Below are 22,203 nucleotides of genomic sequence, written 5' to 3'. Positions count from 1 at the left end.
GCGAAATACGCATTTGGTTCTTTAATTGGCCATGATGCAAAAGCCAAGTTGACTCCTAATGGAAGGACAGCAAATTCAGAATTAAAAAGGTTGACTTTCGAGTATATTTTGAAGTTCTTCAGTAACTTGTTAACTCCAGCATTATGTTGAGCCTACTTTATATAGCTAGTTCTTATAAGTAGCAAATGAAAAGGACTTTGAGATATGGAAGTTTTATTAAATTCAACTCAACAAAAAAAGCCTTTAGCGAACAATATTTTTCCGCCAATCCAAACTACTTACAGTCCTTGCTCGTCATCTAAAATATTACTGTACACCTAAAATCAGCCATTGTTAGATATGTCGAGATTCATGTATCTCTTTGTCAAAGTGAATGGTGACATTGATATTGTGCTAGAGTAATCTTTTTTCTGTATAGCATTTTGAGTATTTTCTTTATACTCCTATATGCTTATTTCCATTCTAAATGTGTGATGTGTAGTTTCATTATTATCCAAATGCCCCCCCCCCCTAGGTTAGATCATGCTGGCAAAAGCTAGACTCTTTTGCATTGGAAAATCTATCTTCTATTTGTTAAAGCATCCTTGAATTGGAGCCTTTTTTAACATATAACAGCTGATCCAAATTAGAAATTTTGTGCTTTGACTACTCGAGGAAGGATTCAGGAGCTTCTTTATCCCTGACATAGACACAATTTTTAATCATTTAATTTGTTTTTAGGTTGTCAATTGCACTTCAACTCATTTAAAAGCTCACTTCTATCAAAGAGGATATGCTATCATTCAGTTGCGAACTTGGATGAAAATAAAGAGAGCATTAGTATAAGCAGAGGCGGATCCAGGATTTAAGCTCTATGGGGTCAACCTTAAGAGAGAAGGGAAAAAAGAAAAAGAAAACTAGAATGCCAATCTTGTAGTTTCACTAGACAAACACAGCTGCAATTGGACTTCTCACAAAGTGCCTATTAGAAGTCCATTTCAAGAATCCCTGTACAACATCATCAGTGTTTGAGTTATTGGTTGTCTTGGAAAAGGTCACTTGGTATGTTAACTTCTGGTTCAACTTGGAGAAAATTAGCTGGGAGGGATTAACATTAATGGCAACGCCTTTTGGAGAAACTATTTCCAACTTGTAAGTTGATGTAGCGTCACCAACGTTAGTCACAGTTCTGGTATATGTCTGAGGAGTTGATCCAAGTTTGATGGAAAATGAAGGATAATTTAGTTGTGCTTCAGGAATACTTTTCACCTTCAAGCAATCCAACTTCCGTTGCAACAAGCTACCTACCTCTCGATTTGTGTAGTTCAAACCGCATAAATAAGGTACATAGTCCTCAAATGGTGTATCATAAATTAGTCCTGGATCATTTGCTCTCGATGGATTAACATGTCCTGCACCAATTGCAAAGATATCAGCCGGAATCAACCTTTCATCTAATATTGGATTCTTGGCTAGGTTTAATGTATCAGCGGTTGTCATGATTGCGGACTTAATAGCAGCAGGAGACCAATTAGGATGTGCGCTCTTCAGCAAAGCTGCTATACCACTAAGGTGAGGACAAGACATTGAGGTTCCAGATATAATATTGAATGTTGATTTTGTGTTCTTGTTGTCATCCAAGGAGGTAGGCCAAGCAGCAAGGATGTTAACCCCTGGACCAATTATGTCAGGTTTCAAGATGCCAGGACTAGCTACGCTTGGTCCGCGAGCAGAAAATGAAGCAACTATGGGAGCATTTTTGTCGCCAATTATCGTCCCTTGGAACGTGATTGTAGCAACAGGATTTGATGTTGAGTTCATATAGGCCTGAATTTTCGTTCCAGATACATCTGAAACATCTAACGATGGAAGCACAAACGCATCAGCTGATTTAGTGACACCATCATCTGGTTCATTGATGATAATCATGCCAACACCTCCAGCATCCTTTACAGCTTGTCCTTTATCAACCCTGCGAACGCCACCACCAACCAGGCACAAGACTATCTTTCCTCTTATAGCAGGGTCAGTGAGTGACCCTGGTTTGCAATAAGGGGCCTCAAATTCATCACTTGCATTCTTTCCAGCATCAAATAGAAGGAAGAATGTTGAGTTGGAAGTCTTTGGACGATAAGCAGATTCTCCTTCAAATTCCTCTTTATTTCCAAGCTTAACAGTGGCCTTTAGTTTTCTATCATGAGTGCTGGCGCCTACTGTGAGAATCCATGGCGCGTCATTTGTTACAAATCCACTGAATGGACCATTATTGCCTGCAGAACAACTAACAAGAATACCTCTTTCTGTTGCACTATACGCCCCAAGAGCAATAGGGTCAGTATGGAAAGGACGCGAACGACTTCCACCAATGGATATTGAAAGGATATCTACACCGTCATCAATAGCTGCATCCATGGCAGCTAAAATATCAACATCAGCACAACCATCAGAAGTGCATACCTTATATATGGCTATGTGTGCAAGAGGGGCAACACCAACTGCTGTGCCATTGGCATTCCCATAGACATTGGCACCTTTCACAAAGGCTCCTGCGGCTGTGCCCGCTGTGTGTGTACCATGTCCATCGTCATCTATTGGGGAACCATTGGCAAGTTGATAAGACCTGAGTCCTATGAGCTTGTTGTTACACTTGGTCGTGAAATTAGACTCACAAACTCCTTTCCACTTAGCAGGCGGGGGAGGCATCCCAACGTCGCTAAATGAAGGATGGTCAGGGAAAATTCCAGTGTCCAAAACTCCGATGATCACGCCTTTCCCATAGTTGGAATCCTTCCACAAGCCCATGTTCTGTTGCAAACCAAGAAAACTTGGAGTATGAGTAGTGTGCAAGGGCAATATCCTCTGTGGCTGAGCAGAAACAAAGCCTTGTTTCTTCTCCATTTCCTTCACTTGTGCAGCAGTTAATCTTGCTGCAAAGCCTTTCATCACATTGTGATAGGAATAGATCATTCTTGGCTCTTCATTTTCACTTGAGCTAATTGTTGTAGTTTTAGGCAAAAAAGAATGGTAATAGCTCTCTAAATCCATTGATGATGATGATTGAGTAGAAATTTGGCTTTCTGGGGATTCAACTTGGACTATATAAGTCTCTAAATCACTCTGAGTACTAGGCCATAGGAAAGTGCAAAAGATGCAGAATAGAAGGATTTTCAAGAATCCCATGGATGCAACTGATGTTGTATTTGGAAAGTGAATTTGATGAGCTTTTGTGTTTGGTGTTAATGTCTATATATTGTGCTTTGTCCTTGAGCTATTCACAATTTCATATTCATGACTTTAGTTTCCCCCACTTGCAAAATCAATCAAGAAATCTTGTGCATATGTTGGAAGGAGTCTTTTTTGGTCACACTGCAAGACTTAATTGTGCCCCTTATTTTGGTTAGAACTTAGAACCATTATATTCTTGTGGAAAAAGGACCATGTGGGGAAGAAAATTAAATTGTACTAAAGGATTTAATGAAAAGAAAGGCCACTAGTGTGAACGAAGACTAGCTAAATAGAACTGTATTATATAGTGATTTTTATTTTTTTTCAAATTGGAAATAGCATTTTATCTTTTTAAGGTAATAGTAAAGTCTGTGTTCACACTATTCTCTCCTTCTCTGACATTACTTGTGGAATTATACTGTACTTGTTATTGTTGTCGTACCATCCACTGGAAATTTGTTCTCGAATAGTTTATCTAATGATGTCTTAGAAAGACATTATTCCTCCCTGCAAGTTTACTTATATTTGGAAACAATGAAAGTCTTTCTAATTACAAATGTTTTAACTACTAAATCACTTTGTTAACAAATGATATCTTTATAAGACCACAACGATTGCCTAACCCCATACATTTTTTATTTGTAATAAAAAGTTGCAAATATTCTATGTAAGATAGACCAACTAACTAGATATTGAAGCATAGATGTTGTTCTAGAAACTTGAAGATATTTACATTTTTTTTTACTTTTTGTCCTTTTGGAGAATGATATATAAAGATATTCACTAGGGTAAAGTAGTAATGGCACCAATAAATAATGGGCCGCTCACAGGGGCGGAGCTAGAGTATTCCGAGCGGGTTCGGCCGAACCCGGTAACTTTGGTTCGAACCCTGTATTTATCTTAAAAAATTTATTGAATATATATAAATTATTAATTTAGAACCCACTAGTTTAATACGACTAGAATTCCGAACCCATAAACTTGAAATTCTAACTCCGCCTCTGGCCGCTCATGGTGGCGGAGCCAAATGTATTCAAGGGGTGTCAGCCGACACTTCTTCGACGAAAAATTATACTATATAATTAGGTAACATTTTTTAATGTATATACTATATATTGACACCCTTTAGTTTTTTTCGTGAATTTATTCTTTATATTTTGAGATACCTTAGTGAAAATCGTGACTCCGCTATTGGCCAGACACAAATATATAGTAACACTGCTTTCCCTAATTCTTCTCCTTGTGAGAAAATTATTACTTACACTTAAAACTAGATAACAATTAAACTTATAAGTGGTTTTAAGGATATGTGATTTCACCTGGCACAAACTGAGAAATATTAGAATTAATGTTAGAAATTAACTGTAAAATAAAGCAAACCAATATAATGAGCGGTTATGGCCTTCGAGCTAGATCGCCCTCGAACCAAGAGAGTATGTTAAATAAAATATGAACTAAACAGCAGAGCATAAGAGAAAATGTAATATATTGCTTTGTTATGCGTAAATATAATGATTACAAAATGATTAGAACCCCTTTATATAGTAAAGGAATTCTACTTATGTCACGACCCAGATTTTCCACCGTCGAGATCGTGATGGCGCCTACTCTTGAAAGCTAGGCAAGCCGACATATAAATTTTACCACATTAATTGTTAATCAGAACATGAATAAATAATAGCTAAAGCCAAACAGAGATAAAGTGCGAAAATTTTATAACAGTCTAACAACTCTAATATGTGACTACCCCAATGATCTGGTGTCATAATCCACGAACGTCTAAGAAATTCAACAAATATAGGTTTAAAAGAAATACATCTGTTCTCAAAATAGAAAGAGATAGGAAATCCAAAATGGGGAAGAAAGGGACTCCAAGGTCTTCGAACGCCAGCAGATCTACCTTGGGTCTCCCATGGACTGAAGGCAGCAACCCACACTCTACACACGAGGTCCGGCACCGAAATCTGCATAGAAAGTGCAGAGTGCAGTATCAGTACAACCAACCCCATGTACTGGTAAGTGTCGAGCCTAACCTCGGCAAAATAGTGACGAGGCTAGGACACGACACCAATATAAACATGTGCAGTTAAATCAGATATGAGACAGTAATAACAACAGAAATTTAACAAAACATAACGGGAAGAGAAAACATGCTGGGGGAAATATCAAGTTCTGACAGTAATACAGTAAAGAAGCAAGGTAAATATTAAACTTTGAACCAACAGAAATGATAACACAACAATACATGCACGACATCACTCTTAGTGCTTTTACTCTCATTCTCACCATAAAAATCAATAGAAACGACACGACATCATCCTTCATGCATTAAATCTCTCATAATCATGGTACGACATCACCCTTCGTGCATTAACTCTCTCATAATCATGGCACGGTATTACCCTTCGTGCGTTAACACTCACAGAAATATGGTACGGAATCATCCTTCGTACATTAACACTCTCTCACAATATCGTGCACGACATCACCCTACGTGCTTTACACTCTTCCTCACCCAAACAATAGAAACACAACATCCCAGCAAGGGAATCATCGATAACCAATCTCATTTCAATAGTTAACTTCACAAAATAAGTCTCAACTTGAGTCTATACTCAACAATGATCAAATACCAAGAAAATATCATAGAACTTGTTTAACATGGATAATCATCAATTTAAATATTAACAATACATAATAAGAGTCACAACAATCACAGTATAAGACTCATTTGCATGCTCGACACCAACGTATAGATACTCGTCAGCACACCTATATGTCGTACTCAACACTAACACATAGTAATTAAGACACAACACCTATTCCCTCAAGCTAAGGTTAGATGATCATGCCCAACTATGCCTTATAAAAAGGACAAAACGATCGTTGCAAATATAATCCGACTTACAAATCCGGAGTCGAATCCCACAGAGAACTAAGGCTTAGCTACAGTTGTTCACTATCACCAAGAATACAAGCTTGAACAATTCATAACTTATAGATATCAAGATTCTTGTGTTTAACTAACTAACTATCAAATTAAAATAATAAATTAACACTAAAGATACTACAGGTTGGAGAAAAGATTAAGGAGGTCTAGAGTTATGATTTCCCCAATTGTCGGAATCCTTCCCGCTATGTCTTCAATAATTTCACTTAAGTATTCTCTACCGATCATGAGCGCTCTGCATGTTGTAATTCTCTCCCGAGTAATTACGACAATTTACTAGACATACTCTCCCGAGTTACGCTAGCTAGATTTAATTACAGCTCACTTAGATCGCACACAAGGTTTCGTTATCCCTAATCCCACCTTTAAACCCTTGGTTATTGATTCCTCACATACGTCGGGAGTGATGTTGTTCAACAACTACCTAAATATGCACTCTCTTCCGAGTAATACATACAAAATAGGCACAGGTAATTGAGGGCCCTTCAATCAACCACAAGAATAATATAGTTGAACAAATAGAGAGAATACTACGGCTCAATTATATAAAAGCATAACAAGAATTTATCTTACAAAAGGTTCCATCAAAACCCTATAATAAATTAGTTATTCATAATAGTATGTAAAACTACAATACTAAAAGTCATAACCAACAATGAAAAATAGGAAGAGGAAGGAAAAACTGGTAGAAGAATTCCCCGCCTTGCTCCTATTGTGTCTCTGCCTCCTTAGGTCGAATCTGTGTCAAAAATTGGTCTCCTCAGCCTCCCTAGGTCTAAATTATGTCCAACCCCTTAAAAATACAGTTTTCCATGTATATATACCAAGTAGGGTCGGACCCAAACAATTATACCTTCTCCTACGGGAAAAAAGGACAATATTTCATGTCTGGACTGCCGCAGGCGCGGTTAACCTCGGTACGGGCGCGGTACATTGCAAGGCTACTGCCTCAGCCCGCCTCAGGTCCGCGGTTGCGGTTTCAATCGCGGTTTTCACCTTGTTCTGTTTGGAATTTGGAAAACATAAAACATGAAAGTTGTAGCCCTTTTAATTAGCTTTCCAACAATATATTGTGGAGACCAAATGGAGTTCTAAGAAAAATGTTATGTACATTTAACTAGACAGTGCGCAATATGCCTACTCGATTCTTCGTTTTGTTGCTCTATCATCCGTTGATCCCCGAATACGATCCAGGCTTAATTCCTTGGGCTTTTACTCAGACTTCAAAGCTCCAAATCACTTGAATTCATTCCATAATATCTACATAGCTCGGAATCACTCCTAGAAGGCATAACACACACAATTAGTGCAAGACACTAGCAATTAAATATCAAACTCAATTAAAGTGCAGTAAATTTGAGTGTAATAAGCGACTAAAATACGTAACTATATCCTATCATCAACACCCCACACTTAAACCATTGCTCGTCCTCGAGCATCAAACTACATTTTTTTATAGACACGACCTTTTTAAACAATTCTCCTAACTCTTCACACCAAGAGTATTTAAAATAGACTAAGCACAAAAGCGTAACATCTTCACCTCAAGATTTGACTCACAAGTACCACGCATTATTCATAACTAACTCACTTACTCTAACATAGAGGTCACTGACATTACCTTTCCTTCATGAATCAAGTGCCCTCACACAACAAAAAAGAGTAGTTTCACACAATAAAATTTAAGAATACTTAGGAACTCAAGATAGAAAGAATTCACTCACTCTCAGAAATAACATTCATATGCCACAAAAAATGCACCATAAGCTTGCCCGAGGTATACTACTCCACTAATCGAGCTCATTCAATCTAGGATCAATTAGGACTTTATTTGGTTGTAATGTAGGCTACAAGACGGGTATGATACATTTAGATATAAGAGTGACTACACCTCCCTAAGCACTTTAATACATATACTTTAACATTCAAACCCCATACTTATGTCAAACCAAACTCCACCTTCACATCAATGTATATTAGCTCATACTTCTTTAAGCACAATTACATCAAGAGTCACCATTTATTAAGGAATACTTTTTTTTTCATAGCAATACTTCATTTTTTTCCAATTTAAGTGGCTCTTACTTGTTCAAAACAGTGCACCTTTCTCCTGATTTCATTAGTTCCACTCAAAAGCCAAATCAACCACCCCACACTTTAACTTTTACAGAGTTCATAATAATTAAAGTACTCATGAGGGGTTAAAGGTTCAAATAGATGATTAATTCAAACAAATAGGTAAGGCCCGTAATGTGGTTGCCAAAGAAACAAGATTACAGGCTCAATGGGGGTTAACTACGATACATAACAATTAGGTGGGTAAAATATACATATCTGGCTCAACAAAGAAACGCTTATATCGCTTCCAAGATTGAACAAAACTACTATTTCGCTTTGCAAACACACAAGGTAAGTTCTAGGCATCAAATGCAATGCACAAAATATAAGAAATCCTTACACACACATGTCACATAACTCACTTAGGATTGATTTCATCAAGATACTCTAGTCAAAGCCGTTAAGCAAATTTAAGATCATAAAATTTAAGGTCTTATACAAGAGTCAAAAACTGAGCCTAAGCCTCACAACCAAAGTACTCACTATTCTCAAAGCATAACAAAGTCAAGAGATATTGCTTTAATTCAAAACACAACACAATGGCTCCTACTCCAAAAAAAAACTAATTACACCTGGTTCAAACAAAACCCTTGGAAAAGAACCGTGGTTTAAAGAAAAATCAAGGGGTAATTGCTACACTACCTAACAAAAGAAAATATTTTTGTTTTTTTTCTTTAGACTTAAATCCCTCAAAAAAATTTCTAATAGATCCATCGTCGGGAAAAGTCCAATCTTTAAAAAAAATATTATTAATTAAACTAACACAGCTAAAGTAGTATAAAAAGTCACCCAGACAATCTCCTCACCCCATACTTAAAATTGTACATTGTCCCCAATGCACAACATAACCAGAAGAGGGTAAGAGAAACTCCCTTGTAGGCCAAAGGCCGAAGCACTAGCAGTTCATGGGGTACTCAGACTTCTCCCAGGCTTGGTCTTTCGTGCGGGTACCTCGCACTTAGTTCCAACCATCTGCTTCGCTGTTACATCCTTCCAATAGCTTTGCTTTCCATGCTTCTAGAAAATTAAAAATCGGCACTACAAAAATAATACAATAAAAAAATTATCAAAAAAATAAAACAAAGCAGTAAAGCTAGGTTTCCTCCCAACAAGCGCTTGATTTAACGTTGCGGCATGACGCGAATCATTTTTTGCCTCCACTTTGAACTTATAAATTGGACCCCAAGTTTTGATTCTGCTCTATGATCATGCTCCTAGGATGGTGAAACGAATCTGACTGGCCCAATAAAATAATTTAGTATTCTGCACTTCTTGGCCTTTAGATGAGGTGTGTAATTTCGACTTTCTAGCAAGAAGAACTCCAGGATGTAAGCACCTTGTTCCTCATTTCTTGACTCCTCAAGTGACTCGGAAGACTCTATTTCTATATCATCATCCAAACACAATGTGGAAAAATGCTTGGAGTGTGGACCAATACGCTCAACTATATGAACATTGGGACTGTCTACATTCTCAACACTAATGACAATAGAGTCAACTAAATATGTATCCTCAATATCCTTGGTTGACTCTCGTATCTATTCTACAACATCGACATCTTCAAAATCTAGTTTGATTGATTGTTGGTGTTCTACTCTGGCCTTCTCCTCTAGCTCATCCTCATATTTTTTTAAATCCTCCAGTATAATGGCAATTTCTGCAGCCAATTCATGCTCATATTGGCTACTATCCACAATATCAACTTGTTGCGCTTTACAAGGTTCAATTAATTTATTCGCTTGAGCCTCCAAGTTGTGAATAGTTTCCCCTTGCCTTTGTACCCGCAGTTGTATCTCATCATATTGTTCATAAGGTACTTTAGCATATACTCAATCTCTTTCAGGTCCTCATACCTGGGTTCTTTGTTCCTATTAACTTCACAAGAAAAAGAAGAACCATCAAAGTAAGGGTTTGGGGGAAGATAAGAAATATAAGCACAACCATGAAAGTGACCATCTTGACCACCACACATATCACACATATAAAGTTGAGTTGGTGCAAACAACTTGCTCTCGGAAATATTTTGATAATTTTGCCCAGCGTGGTTTCATCCACAATATGCATAAGGAGGATTAAAAGTAGAATTACCAACATCAAAATTCTCATAATTCCCTGATGCCATGTTTTTTTTTAAAATTAACAAGTAAGAAAAATAAAAATAAAAAGCAAATACAAGAAAGCAAAAATAACAGTTCAAACTTGCAACCTAAAAATATGTACACTGACAACTACACCGTTAGTTCCCCGGCAGCGGCACCAAAATTTGATCACACCCAACTATGCCTTATAAAAAGGACAAAGCGGTCGTTGCAAATATAATCCGGTTTATAAGTCTGGATTCAAATCCCACAGAGAACTAAGGCTTAGCTACAATGTTCACTATCACCAAGAATACAAGCACTAACAATTCCTAACTTATAGATATTAAGATTCTTGTGTTTAACTAACAAACTATCAAATTAAAATAATAAATTAACACTAAAGATACTACAGGTTGGAGAGAAGATTAAGGAGGTCTAGAGTTATGATTTCCCCAATTGTCGGAATCCTTCCCGTTGTGTCTTCTATAATTTCGCCTAAGTATTCTCTACCGATCATGAGCGTTCTGCGTGTTGTAATTCTCTCCCGAATAATTACGACAATTTACTAGATGTACTCTCCCGAGTTACGCTAGCTGGCTTTAATTACAGCTCACTTAGATCGCACCCAAGGTTTCGGTATCCCTAATTCAACCTTTAAACCCTTGGTTATTGATTCCTCACATACGTCGGGAGTGATGTTGTTCAACAACTAACTAAATATGCACTCTCTTCCGAGTAATACATACTAAATAGGCATAGCTAGTTGAGGGCCCTTCAATCAACCACAAGAATAATATTGTTGAACAAATAGAGAAAATACTATAGCTCAATTATATAAAAGCATAACAAGAATTTATCCTACAAAAGGTTCCATCAAAACCCTAGATAACAAATTAGCTATTCATAATAGTATGTAAAACTACAATACTAAAAGTCATAACCAACAATAAAAAATAGGAAGAGGAAGGAAAAACTGGTAGAAGAATTCCCCGCCTTGCTCCTATTGTGTCTCTGCCTCCTTAGGTCGAATCTGTGTCAAAAATTGGTCTCCTCAGCCTCCCTAGGTCTAAATTATGTCCAACCCCTTAAAAATACCATTTTTACATGTATATATATCAAGTAAGGTCGAGACCAAACAATTATACCTTCTCCTACGCGAAAAAGGACTATATTTCACGTCTGGACTGCCGCAGCAGCGGTATGGACGCGGTACATTGCAAGGCTACTGCCTCAGCCTGCCTCAGGTCCGCGGTCACGGTTTCGACCGCGTTGTTCACCTTGTTCTGCTTGGAATTTGAAAAAAACATAAAACATGAACATTATAGCCCTTTGAATTAGATTTCCAACCATATATTGTGGAGCCCAAATGGAGTTCTAAACAAACATTTATGTGCATTTTACTAGACAGTGCGCAATATGCCTACTCGATTCTTCATTTTGTTGCTCTATCATTCGTTGATCCCCGAATACGATCCCGGCTTAATTCCTTGGGCTTTTACTCAGACTTCAAAGCTCCAAATCACTTGAATTCATTCCATAACATCCACATAGCTCGAAATCACACCTACAAGGCATAACACACACAATTAGTGCAAGACACTAGCGATTAAAGATCAAACTCAATTAAAGTGCAGTAAATTGAGTGTAATAAGCGACTAAAATATTAAACTAGAGCTTATCATCATTAGACCTAACACTTACCTCGATTCCACGACTAAATGTCAAGCCTCAATTACCGCTTTTCCTTTGATTTCCACTTCCAAACCGCCCGAATCTATTAACAATTAAGTAATTAACATAAATTAACCCTGAATAAACCAATTCTAATGCATGAGTATATATTTCCCAAAGTTTTTCCCAAAACGTCAAAACCCAACCCCGGGCCTGCTTGGTCCAAACTCGAAATTCGGACCAAAACCCGATTACCCATTCCCCCCCGAGCCCGGATATACAATTGGTTTTGGAATCTGACCTCAATTTGAGGTCTAATTCCCCAAATTTTGAAATTCCTAAATTCTACCCAAAAACACATAATTCCCCATAAAAATCCCTAGATTTTGTGATGAAATCTTGTAAAATGATGAGATAGATTTAAAGAAATGAGTTAGAACTCGTTTACCTATGATTTGGAGAAGTTTGGGTCTTTAGAAAAGCGCCTATGGAGGTTTACGGTTCGAGATATTTGAAAGTGAAAATCCCGTCTAAGTCCCAACTTAACAGTTGCAGATGACACAATTATGACTGGAACTTCGCAATTGCGAAAAACCATAGCAAATGCGAGGTTACCCACACTTCTGCTGCTATCGCAATTGCGAAGGTAATGATCGCAATTGCGATCAGGGACCTCCGCAAATGCGACAAAAGGATTGCATTTGCGATCACACCCCTTCCCAGACTTCCTTCGCAATTGCGAAGGTTTGTTCGCATTTGCGAACTCTGCTGGCCTAGGCCTTCTTCGCAATTACGATGAGGCCCTCGCAATTGCCAAGCCTGATGTGCTCGCAATTGCCAAGCCTGATGTGCTCGCATTTGCAAAGGCTGATCTCGCAATTGCGAGATCAGATGCCTGCAACAGAACTGAACACCTGCAACATTTTTTTCCAAGTCCAAAACACCCGAGCCCTCGGGGCTCAAAATCAAACATGCACACAAGTATAGAAACATCATACGGACTTACTCGTGCGATTAAATCACCAAAATAACATCTTAAACAACGAATTTAACACCAAAACTCATGAAATTCTCAAGATAGTTCAAAATTTCTATTTTCTCCACCAAGGGTCCGATTTATATCAATTCTCTTCCCTTTTTTTTATATCAAATTTTACATATACGACTTAAATACTATATCAAACCTGTACCGGGCTACGAAACCAAAATACGGGCCCGATACCAATGAGATTACACACTATTCCATTTTTAAAAATCCTTATATTTTCCAGCAAAAAAAATTCTTCAAAAATTCATTTCTCGGGCTAGGGAACTTGGAATTCGATTCCGGACATATGCCCAAGTCCCATATTTTACTACAGCCCCTACGAGACCGTCAAATCACGAGTCTTGGTCCGTTTACCAAAAACGTTAATCAAAGTCAACTTTAATCAATTTTAAAGGCAAATTTCAATATTTTTCTTAAATTTCACATAAAAGCTTTCCGAAAATGCGTCCGGACTGTGCACGCAAATCGAGGAGAAAGAAAATAAGGTTTTCAAGGCCTCAGAACCCGGATTCGGATTCTAAAACACAAGATGACCCTTTGGGTCATCACATTCTCCACCTTTAAAATAACCGTTCGTCCTCGAACGGACATAGAAAAATACCTGAGTCGGTGAAAAGATAGGGATATTGGCTCTGCATATTGGACATAGACTCCCAGGTAGTTACCTCAACAGGCTGACCTCTCCACTGAACACGAACCGAAGGATAACTCTTCGATCTCAACTGACGAACCTGCTGGTCTAAAATGGCCATCGGCTCCTCCTCGTAGGTCAAATCCTTGTCCAACTGGACAACGCTGAAGTCTAACACGTGGGATGGATCACCGTGATACTTCCGAAGCATGGACACATGAAATACTGGATGTACTGCTGATAAACCTGGTGGCAACGCAGGCTCGTAATCCACCTCTCCCACTCTCCGAAGAATCTCAAAAGGCCCAATGAACCTAGGGCTTAAATTGCCCTTCTTCCCAAATCTCATCACTCCCTTCATGGGCGACACCCGAAACAACACCCGCTCTCCAACCATGAATGTCACATCACGAACCTTATGGTCGGCATAACTCTTTTGCCTGGACTGAGCTGTACGAAGCCTATCCTGAATGATCTTAACCTTGTCCAAGGCATCCTGTACCATATTTGTACCCAACAACCGAGCCTCCCCCGGCTCAAACCATCCAACTGACGATCGACACCATCTACCATATAATGACTCATAGGGAGCCATCTAGATGATCAACTGATAACTGTTGTTGTAGGAAAACTCCGCTAATTGCAGAAACTGATCCCAAGAACCTCCAAAGTCAATAACACAGGCTCGAAGCATGTCCTCCAAGATCTGAATAGTACACTCGGACTATCCGTCCGTCTGAGGATGAAATGCTATGTTCAACTTGACCCGCATACCCAACTCACGCTGAACTGCCCTCCAGAAATGTGAGATAAATAGCCTGCTCCGATTAGAAATGATAGACATGGGCACACCATAGAGACGAACAATCTACCGGATATAGATCTCAGCTAACCACTCTGAAGAATAGGAAACTGCCACAAGAATGAAATGCGCTGACTTAGTTAGCCTATCAATAATAACCCATACCACATCGAACTTCCTCTGCATCTGTGGGAGTCCAACAACGAAATCCATAGTGATACGCTCCCACTCCACTCAGGAATCTCAATCTTCTGAAGCAAACCACCAGGTCTCTAATGCTCGTACTTTATAACAACAGCAACAAACCCAGTTTGATCCCATCATGTGGGGTCTGGGGAGGGTAGTCTGTACGTAGACCTTACCCCTACCTAATGAAGGTAGAGAGGCTGTTTCCAATAGACCCACTGCTCAGGAAGGGCAAGAAGAAGAACAGGGAAGCAAGGAAGGAAGATGATGCTCGTACTTTACCTGTTGACAATTCAAACACCGAGGTACATATGCAACAATATCCTTCTTCATCCTCCTCCATGTTGATACCCAATTTTTCCGTATGTATTTCTTTTACATGCAAATACTTTCAAATATCATATACATACATATATAAGTATGCCCAAGTGTTTTAGTATTTTTCCAATTTTTTAAAAGATTTTTAAATTGATTTATTGCTCAATAATTATTCCCAAATTATCGCTTTGGTGAATAACTTATTTTATTCTCATATTTATACCAAAATATATGTAGGTTACTTTTGATATATTTTTACAAATTAATTTGGTATTTTAAAAGTTAAATTGCATATAATTGCAATTTTAGCCTGCTTTAAGATTTAATAGCATTTTATAATTATTAAACTGGTTCCAATATTTTTAAATTAATATTTATATATTATTAACGGATCCAGGGCTTTTAATTTGCTTTCAAAATCATTTTTTACTATTTTTATAAAATAAAAAAGGGAAAACTGGCTATTTAAATTTTGGCCTCAGTTCGTTTCAATTGTAGCCCCATTATATTTCGATTTTAGCCTCATATTGACCCAATTGCAAACTCAAATTCGGACCAGCCCAATTCCTTTTGACCCAACCCCTAACCCAACTCAAACGACCCAACCCGGTTCCCCATCTACCTTCTTAAATCTAGGTCGTTGATCATTCGGATCAACGACCACTATTCGCCCTACCATAATTAAACACAGGTGACTACCCTAATCCCTCATTCTCACCTGGCCCGCTGCCTTTGAATCCCAAACCCTCTCAAATCCTCTCAAAAACTCTCTGAAACCCTAGCCTCCTCCTACCCCCCTTTCAACCACCGGTCACTGGAATCCATGGCTTCTCAGGCCATGGATAGTTGGTACTCACCTATCTTCACCAGTAAGCCAGGGTTGTTCAAAGCTTTGAGGCCTGACCTCAAAGATTCCCTCTCTGATCTTTTCAGACCTTTGATTTCATGGCTCCTCCGGCCATGCTCCGGCATATTCAAGACTCAGGAGCCTGATTCTTGACCTCTCCGACTCAAGATCGGACCTGTTTCTAAGCCTTTCTTATTTCTAGGGTTTTTCCGAAACCCTAAGCTATTCTAGGTCCTTTCACCGTTATTTGCTTAGATCTATACTGTATCTATGCTTTTCTTGCCATCTAAAGTGTTTTCCCCAAAAGTTTCTTTTCAAAATCGTTTCTCTTCGATTTTAGGGTTTCTGAAAGGATTTTTTGGGAAAAATCTTTCTGATTTTTCTTCTTCTTTACTTTATGTGTGTTTTTCCATACCCTGTTGGTGTGAGTACTCTTTATTACGCATGTACTGTCTTCTACCTTTTCTTTTCTGCTATATATGTTAATCCCTGCTTAGTTTTCTTTACTCTTTTACTATGTGTGTTTATTGTTAAGTTATTTGATCTTGTTTACTGGACTCTGTTCATGTTCTTACATGCTTCATCTACTTGTGTTCACGTTTGTATTATCTCCTTCTTCTGAACTTGTTTAGCTTCCGAGTTTTCTCAAATATGTTCTTCATGATTTTTCTTCCTTTGTCATTCAAACATGCTATCATATCTGTTTTGTTGAGACTCTAAAACAAAAGACTTGCTTTCTCACTTCCATGTCTGATTCAGTTTTGAAACCCTAGGATTTGGGGGTTTCCTTTGACGATTTTGATTTTTGTGTTCGAGTTAAGGCTCCACTTTGGGACCCTGAACTCTCAGACTCACTATGAGTCTGCAAATTGAACCTGTATCTTTTTGCTTATGATTCTGAACTTCTCTTCGATTAAACTCTCTTCTAAATAATTTGACAGCCTCTTCTTGATTCACATATTTGTGTGCTTTATATATGAGAACTCTTCTTTCAAAAGGTTTTGCCAACTACTAATTGATTCCGAATTCCTTTAATGGTGTTTACTTGATTGTTACTAATTTTCCCTAATTGAACCTTTCTTTACCCTTTTTCTTACTTGGTTCATTCGAACAAAGCTTGCAACTTTGATTTTACTGGTTGTTTGATTGATTCTCTTTCCTTATTTTTCACAAACCATGTATCATTGGACTTTTGCCTTAAATAAACCCTGTGTATTTACCCTTATTATGTTACTTTGGAAAAGGTTTTAATAAAATTCTTTCCTTAATTGTCTTATGCCCGTTCGAAATCAGAATCCCTTAACCAAAGGGAGACTTTATGTGATTGATTGCAAACTATTTCTTTACCTTTTATTACTTGTTTTCTGCACTATAAAAGGGGACTACCCTTATGCACTTGAACACACTTTGAATTGCATACTCTTACATACACACACTCTCAATTACAATACTCTTTCAATTCTCTACTCTCTTCTGAGATCTTTTGTACTGCTTGCTTGCAATTTGGCTGACAAGACTTCTCCTTTCACTTATTTGTTTCCCTGAAACTGGTATGTCCTAATTTTGATTCCACCATCATCCCTATGTGTTTACTTTATAGTTGCTACACTCTTGGCTACTTTCCTGTTCATGTTCTGTATTGAATATGCTACTCTCTCTTTGCATCTGCTGTTTGTTGTGAATTCCCCATACCCCTACTCCCTTCTATGTGTTTGAGTTAAGGTTTATGGCCTGGCAGTATCCAAATTGTTGCTCAGGTCTAAACCTGATCCTCAATGGATCTTAACTCCCAAAATGTGGCCTAGTAGACTGGTTAGGGTGTGTCAACACTCCTTATTGTTGGGTATGACCACCAGTTTACGCTGGAATTCCCCTAATTCCCCTCTATTGCACTTGCACTTACTCCTAGCCTCTAAGTTCTGCCCCCCTCTCCTATGAGCCTTGCCTTGAGACTTTGAGTTCTCTTTGAGCTTGGATATTTGAGGGCTGGCCCTTCCATACTGCACTATAATCTAATTCTGCAATGATATTTAGGGGTGTAAGCATTGCCTGGAGTTCTTGAAGCTCCTTGGAACTTTGACACATCCCAAATAAGAGAAAGGCTTTGGAAATCTGATATTTGGAAGTTGGTTTATTTCATATTTCAGACCTGAGGTCTGAATTAGGCTCTCCTTGGTTGGAATCTTTAATTTCTGATTTATTTCTTATCTTTTTCATATTTATTCTGGTCTGTATTAATCTTGTAATAAACTACTGGGGTATTAGTGAAAAAGAGAGGGTCAGTCCTGCATGTAAAGGGGTAGATACCATGTTCATAGGGAATTACTATACTTCTGAAATTCTGCATCTCATGTAGATACCATGTTCATAGGGAATTACTATACTTCTGAAATTCTGCATCTCATGTAGATACCATGTTCATAGGTTTTTCTGCACTTCATATAGATACTATGTCTATAAGTCGTTTTTGAAATTCTGCATATCATATAGGTAATATGCCTATAGGACTTCCTGCATTTTGCATATGCATCTGTCACTAGGCAAACCTGTTTATAAGATTTAAATAACTAACTATATATAGATGACCTACCTATAGGATTTCTGCATGACAATAACAGCGCTTAAAATCAGTAACGCCTAGAAAGCATGCCTATAGGAGCTGTCAACTAAACCTGAATCGTCAACTCGCTTATAAGCCTAAAATCAGTAGCAATAATGTTTAACGATTGCGGATCTTATGTCCCTGTAATTGACAATTCTTTTTTCTACAATCAGTTTACTTCTTTATTTCTGAAACTAATAGATATCATGCCTATAGGTTCCGTTTAGCACCTAGGCAAGCTTTAGGGTAAAAACTATAATTGCATCAGTCTTTGATAATTACAACCCGCAGGCAGGCCTAATTCGGACTTCTTATCTGAAAATATGTGATAAATCAGCCTGCCTTAATGTTTAAGTTTAATTCAGACCTAATCAGTACGTGTAAGACATGCTAAACTATATGATTTTCTCTGATTTAAGGAGGTTTATTTGACCCATATCTACTTACTTGCTTTCCCAATACTTGTTGTATATGTTTTGAATGTCGCCTTAGAATTTTATCCTTTTTAAAAAACTGCAAAAGCCCCAGTTCCCTCCCTTTTAGGATTAGTAGTCCCATATGCCTCCGGGACTGATAGGATTGGGACGGGTAATAGCATGCAATAAGTAACGATACTATTCCGCGCTTTAATACCTTAACGAAGTGGGAAAGGTAGATATGGAGATGATGACCGATGCGCTAATATCACGTGCGGCCCCTTTTTTTTGAGGAGTGATTGCTGGGTATTGCATTGAAGTGATCCATATTAATCGTAAACCTAGGACCCCCTTCCCCTTATTTGATTTTATCTCTTCTCGTGAAACCATTCAAATATTTTTTTTTCATAAATTTTTGTCCTCTCTACTTACCTTCAAAAGTTTTCAACCTAATTGCAATGTTGTATGCAAGTCCTTATTTGAGCCTTGATTGTTTACTTGTAAAGTCACAATTGTAACATGGCCGGGACCACACTAGTGGATCTTGAGGGGTGCCTAATACCTTCCCCTCGAGATAATTTCTAGCCCTTACCCGAACTCTAATTTTTTCCAACTCAAACCTTTCTTAAAGTGTCCTAATGCACTATAATCATTAGGTGGAGACTCTTCAAAATTTCAAAACCCAATTCTCGAAAGGGAATAGAGTTGTCCTCCCAATGTCGTATACCCGATTTCGACCCGTAGAAAAAGGGGGCATCGACAACATGGCGACTCTGCTGGGTAACTTCTTTAGGCTTTTACCATTGCATGTTGCTTGTGACTTTACTATCTCATTAGTTGCTTTATTTACTGTCTTTTATTCTTTCACTATGAAACTGACTTGGCTCTTCATGTCTTTTCTTTCCTTTAACTGCTTTCCTTTACTGCTTTATTTCAATACTATTGTGATTACTGCAATTATTGTAATCATTTATCTTATGAACGTGGAAATACATGTCAATTTGTTTCATTCTTGTAAACTGCATCATATTCCACTCATGCCAAACAAATACCATTGTAGTGCTTATAATGAGCGATTGCGCTCTTCCAATATTATCACGCTTTAAAGTTGGCAAAGGCGTATTTGCGGTAAAACCAGTCGATCAGCGGTGCAGTCGACGGTTCCGTGCCTTTCCCTCTTGAGTTGTCCGCTCAAGGGTACCTGTCTAATACCCCAATATACCTTACTCTGTTTAACTGTGCATGCATCATGGTCAAACCTAGCCGAGTCAGTTATGTTTTCCACATAATGACTCATTAAGATAACCTTGTCCGAAGTCCACTGGGTTTCCTTGAAACCCAAATGGACACCACCATATTTTGTACATTTATTTGGAGAACTAAATGCTTTTTATGCTGATTATTGGTATTAAATAGTCGAGTCCAGTGGGGGTGAGGTCTTAACCCTTTTGTTTTGCAGAAAATGAATGACAAAGTTCCTGACTTCGGTATGGTAAACATACCTTTACTCTTGTAGACTTAGTGGAGAAACCTCCCACCGAGCAACAAAATCAACGAATGGAAAAAGAGTGTCACCAAGGCTAGTGAGAATCTAGAATACCTGGAGTACAGCTTACTGGAATTGGAAGGGAAAGTGAGGAAAAGAGTTATCGACTGTCAAAATGCTGAGGAAGGCAAAGGAGAACGTTTGGCGATAGTATTTTTATTGGAAAATCTGTGCGAGCTGGAGGACTTGATCAATGAGAGCATTCAACCTGAAGAAGGTCCTTCTGGGACCAAGTAGTTAGGAGTCTTTCTTTTCGCTTTTAATGTAATAAGGCCAATGGCCATTAGTGACATTTTTACTTTCCGCTATTTTAGTGTCGTTTTGGGATTCGTCTTATTTTTGTCAATAAAATAAGGCATTTAGCATTATAAGTTCTCCAAATTAATTTATCGCTAGGCCTACCTCAGTCATAACGAGACACCCAAATTAGGACACGATTTACATCCTTGCACAATGTGTTTAAATACTGTGACATTTTTCTTCATAATCCGCACTAACTTGTTACCTTTTTTTTCTTTTATTATTCCCCTCCCCAAAGGTTAGTTCGTGCATTCTGGCACCATCATCATACAGTACAAGATCCAAGGGCCCTCCACCTCCTCCTCCTCCGAGTCCTATTCGGAACAAGAACAAAGGTAGAATGGGAGATTCAAGTGCCAGAAAGGAAATTGAAAGAATTGAGATTCCTCAGGGTACCCCGATTTCTAAGGAAACTGCTGCCCAACTTGAGCAGAAATTATTGAAGTTTCGAGAAGAACTGGACCAAGTTCGGAACTTGGCAAATTTATCATTCTCTCTCACCGCTCCTGATGTCAACTTTCCAAATGCTCAAAATCCCGCACCTCCACAGAACACCCCACAACTACAGATGGAACCCACTCATGCTCAACACTGCAACACATGTCATACTCCAAACAACACTCCACTACTCATTCCTGAACTACTGAACACCACAAACGACCACCTCCACAACACTCCCATCTATGTAGATACCGTACCCCACTACACTCAACCAATCTGAAGTGCACCTGAGTATGATGACAAGGACTCTCTTATCATAAACTTGGTAGCAGAACTCAAGAAGTTGATCAGCCGAGTCCAGGGCATGGAAGGAAACAAAGGTATAGAGGGGCTGAATTATGAGGACCTCTGCATTCGGCCAGATGTTGAACTTCCGGAGGGGTACAAACCTCCCATATTTGAAATGTTCAATGGCACGGGAGATCCCAGAGTCCATTTGAGGACATATTGTGATAAACTTGTAGAAATGGACGGAGAAGTCTGGCCAAAGCTGATCAATTCAGATGCAGTAAAACGATATTATGTGTAACCACTTATGATTCCCTCTATGATGTAATTTGAACTACACCTGACCTGATTCCCTTTTAAGAGGGGATACGTAAGTGGCCCTATGGGTTCGGTCACAATTTAATAAAAATTTCATTTTTCCCCGCTATTGGAACTGGGGCACAATTTTGAGGAGGACCCTCAAAATTCTGAAGTTGATTTTAGTCCATGCATCGCCAGAAGCGCCAGCCCAGTAAACTGGGGCAGAATTTTGAGGAGGACCCTCAAAATTCCGAAGATGATTTTTTAGTCATTCAGCACAGCTGTCAGAATTGTCCGCTCAGCAAACTGGGGCAGAATTTTGAGGAGGACCCTCAAAATTCCGGAGTGAAAGAGGTTGCAATGTATTGAACCACGTCGTAGTCATTGGTTCATCTAAAGAAAACTATTTTCGATTATATACTTACGTTATATTTACTAAATCATGCATAACTAT

The 22,203-nt window shown here is 38.4% G+C and overlaps 1 protein-coding gene across 1 annotated transcript; it reads right to left on the bottom strand.

The window, feature by feature from the left end:
- Nucleotides 1-897: 897 nt before the first annotated feature.
- LOC104214935 (subtilisin-like protease) lies at nt 898-3,255 on the bottom strand. Its single transcript, XM_009764662.2, has one exon. It carries the CDS (start codon nt 3,157-3,159, stop codon nt 922-924), a length of 2,238 nt encoding a protein of 745 aa, XP_009762964.2. The 5' UTR covers nt 3,160-3,255; the 3' UTR covers nt 898-921.
- Between the last annotated feature and the right edge of the window lie 18,948 nt (nt 3,256-22,203).

The sequence above is a fragment of the Nicotiana sylvestris genome, chromosome 8, assembly GCF_000393655.2.
Source record: "Nicotiana sylvestris chromosome 8, ASM39365v2, whole genome shotgun sequence".
NCBI classification, from domain to species: domain Eukaryota; kingdom Viridiplantae; phylum Streptophyta; class Magnoliopsida; order Solanales; family Solanaceae; genus Nicotiana; species Nicotiana sylvestris.
Note: the sequence above shows the minus strand (reverse complement) of the source record. Positions and strands in the feature narration are given on the sequence as shown.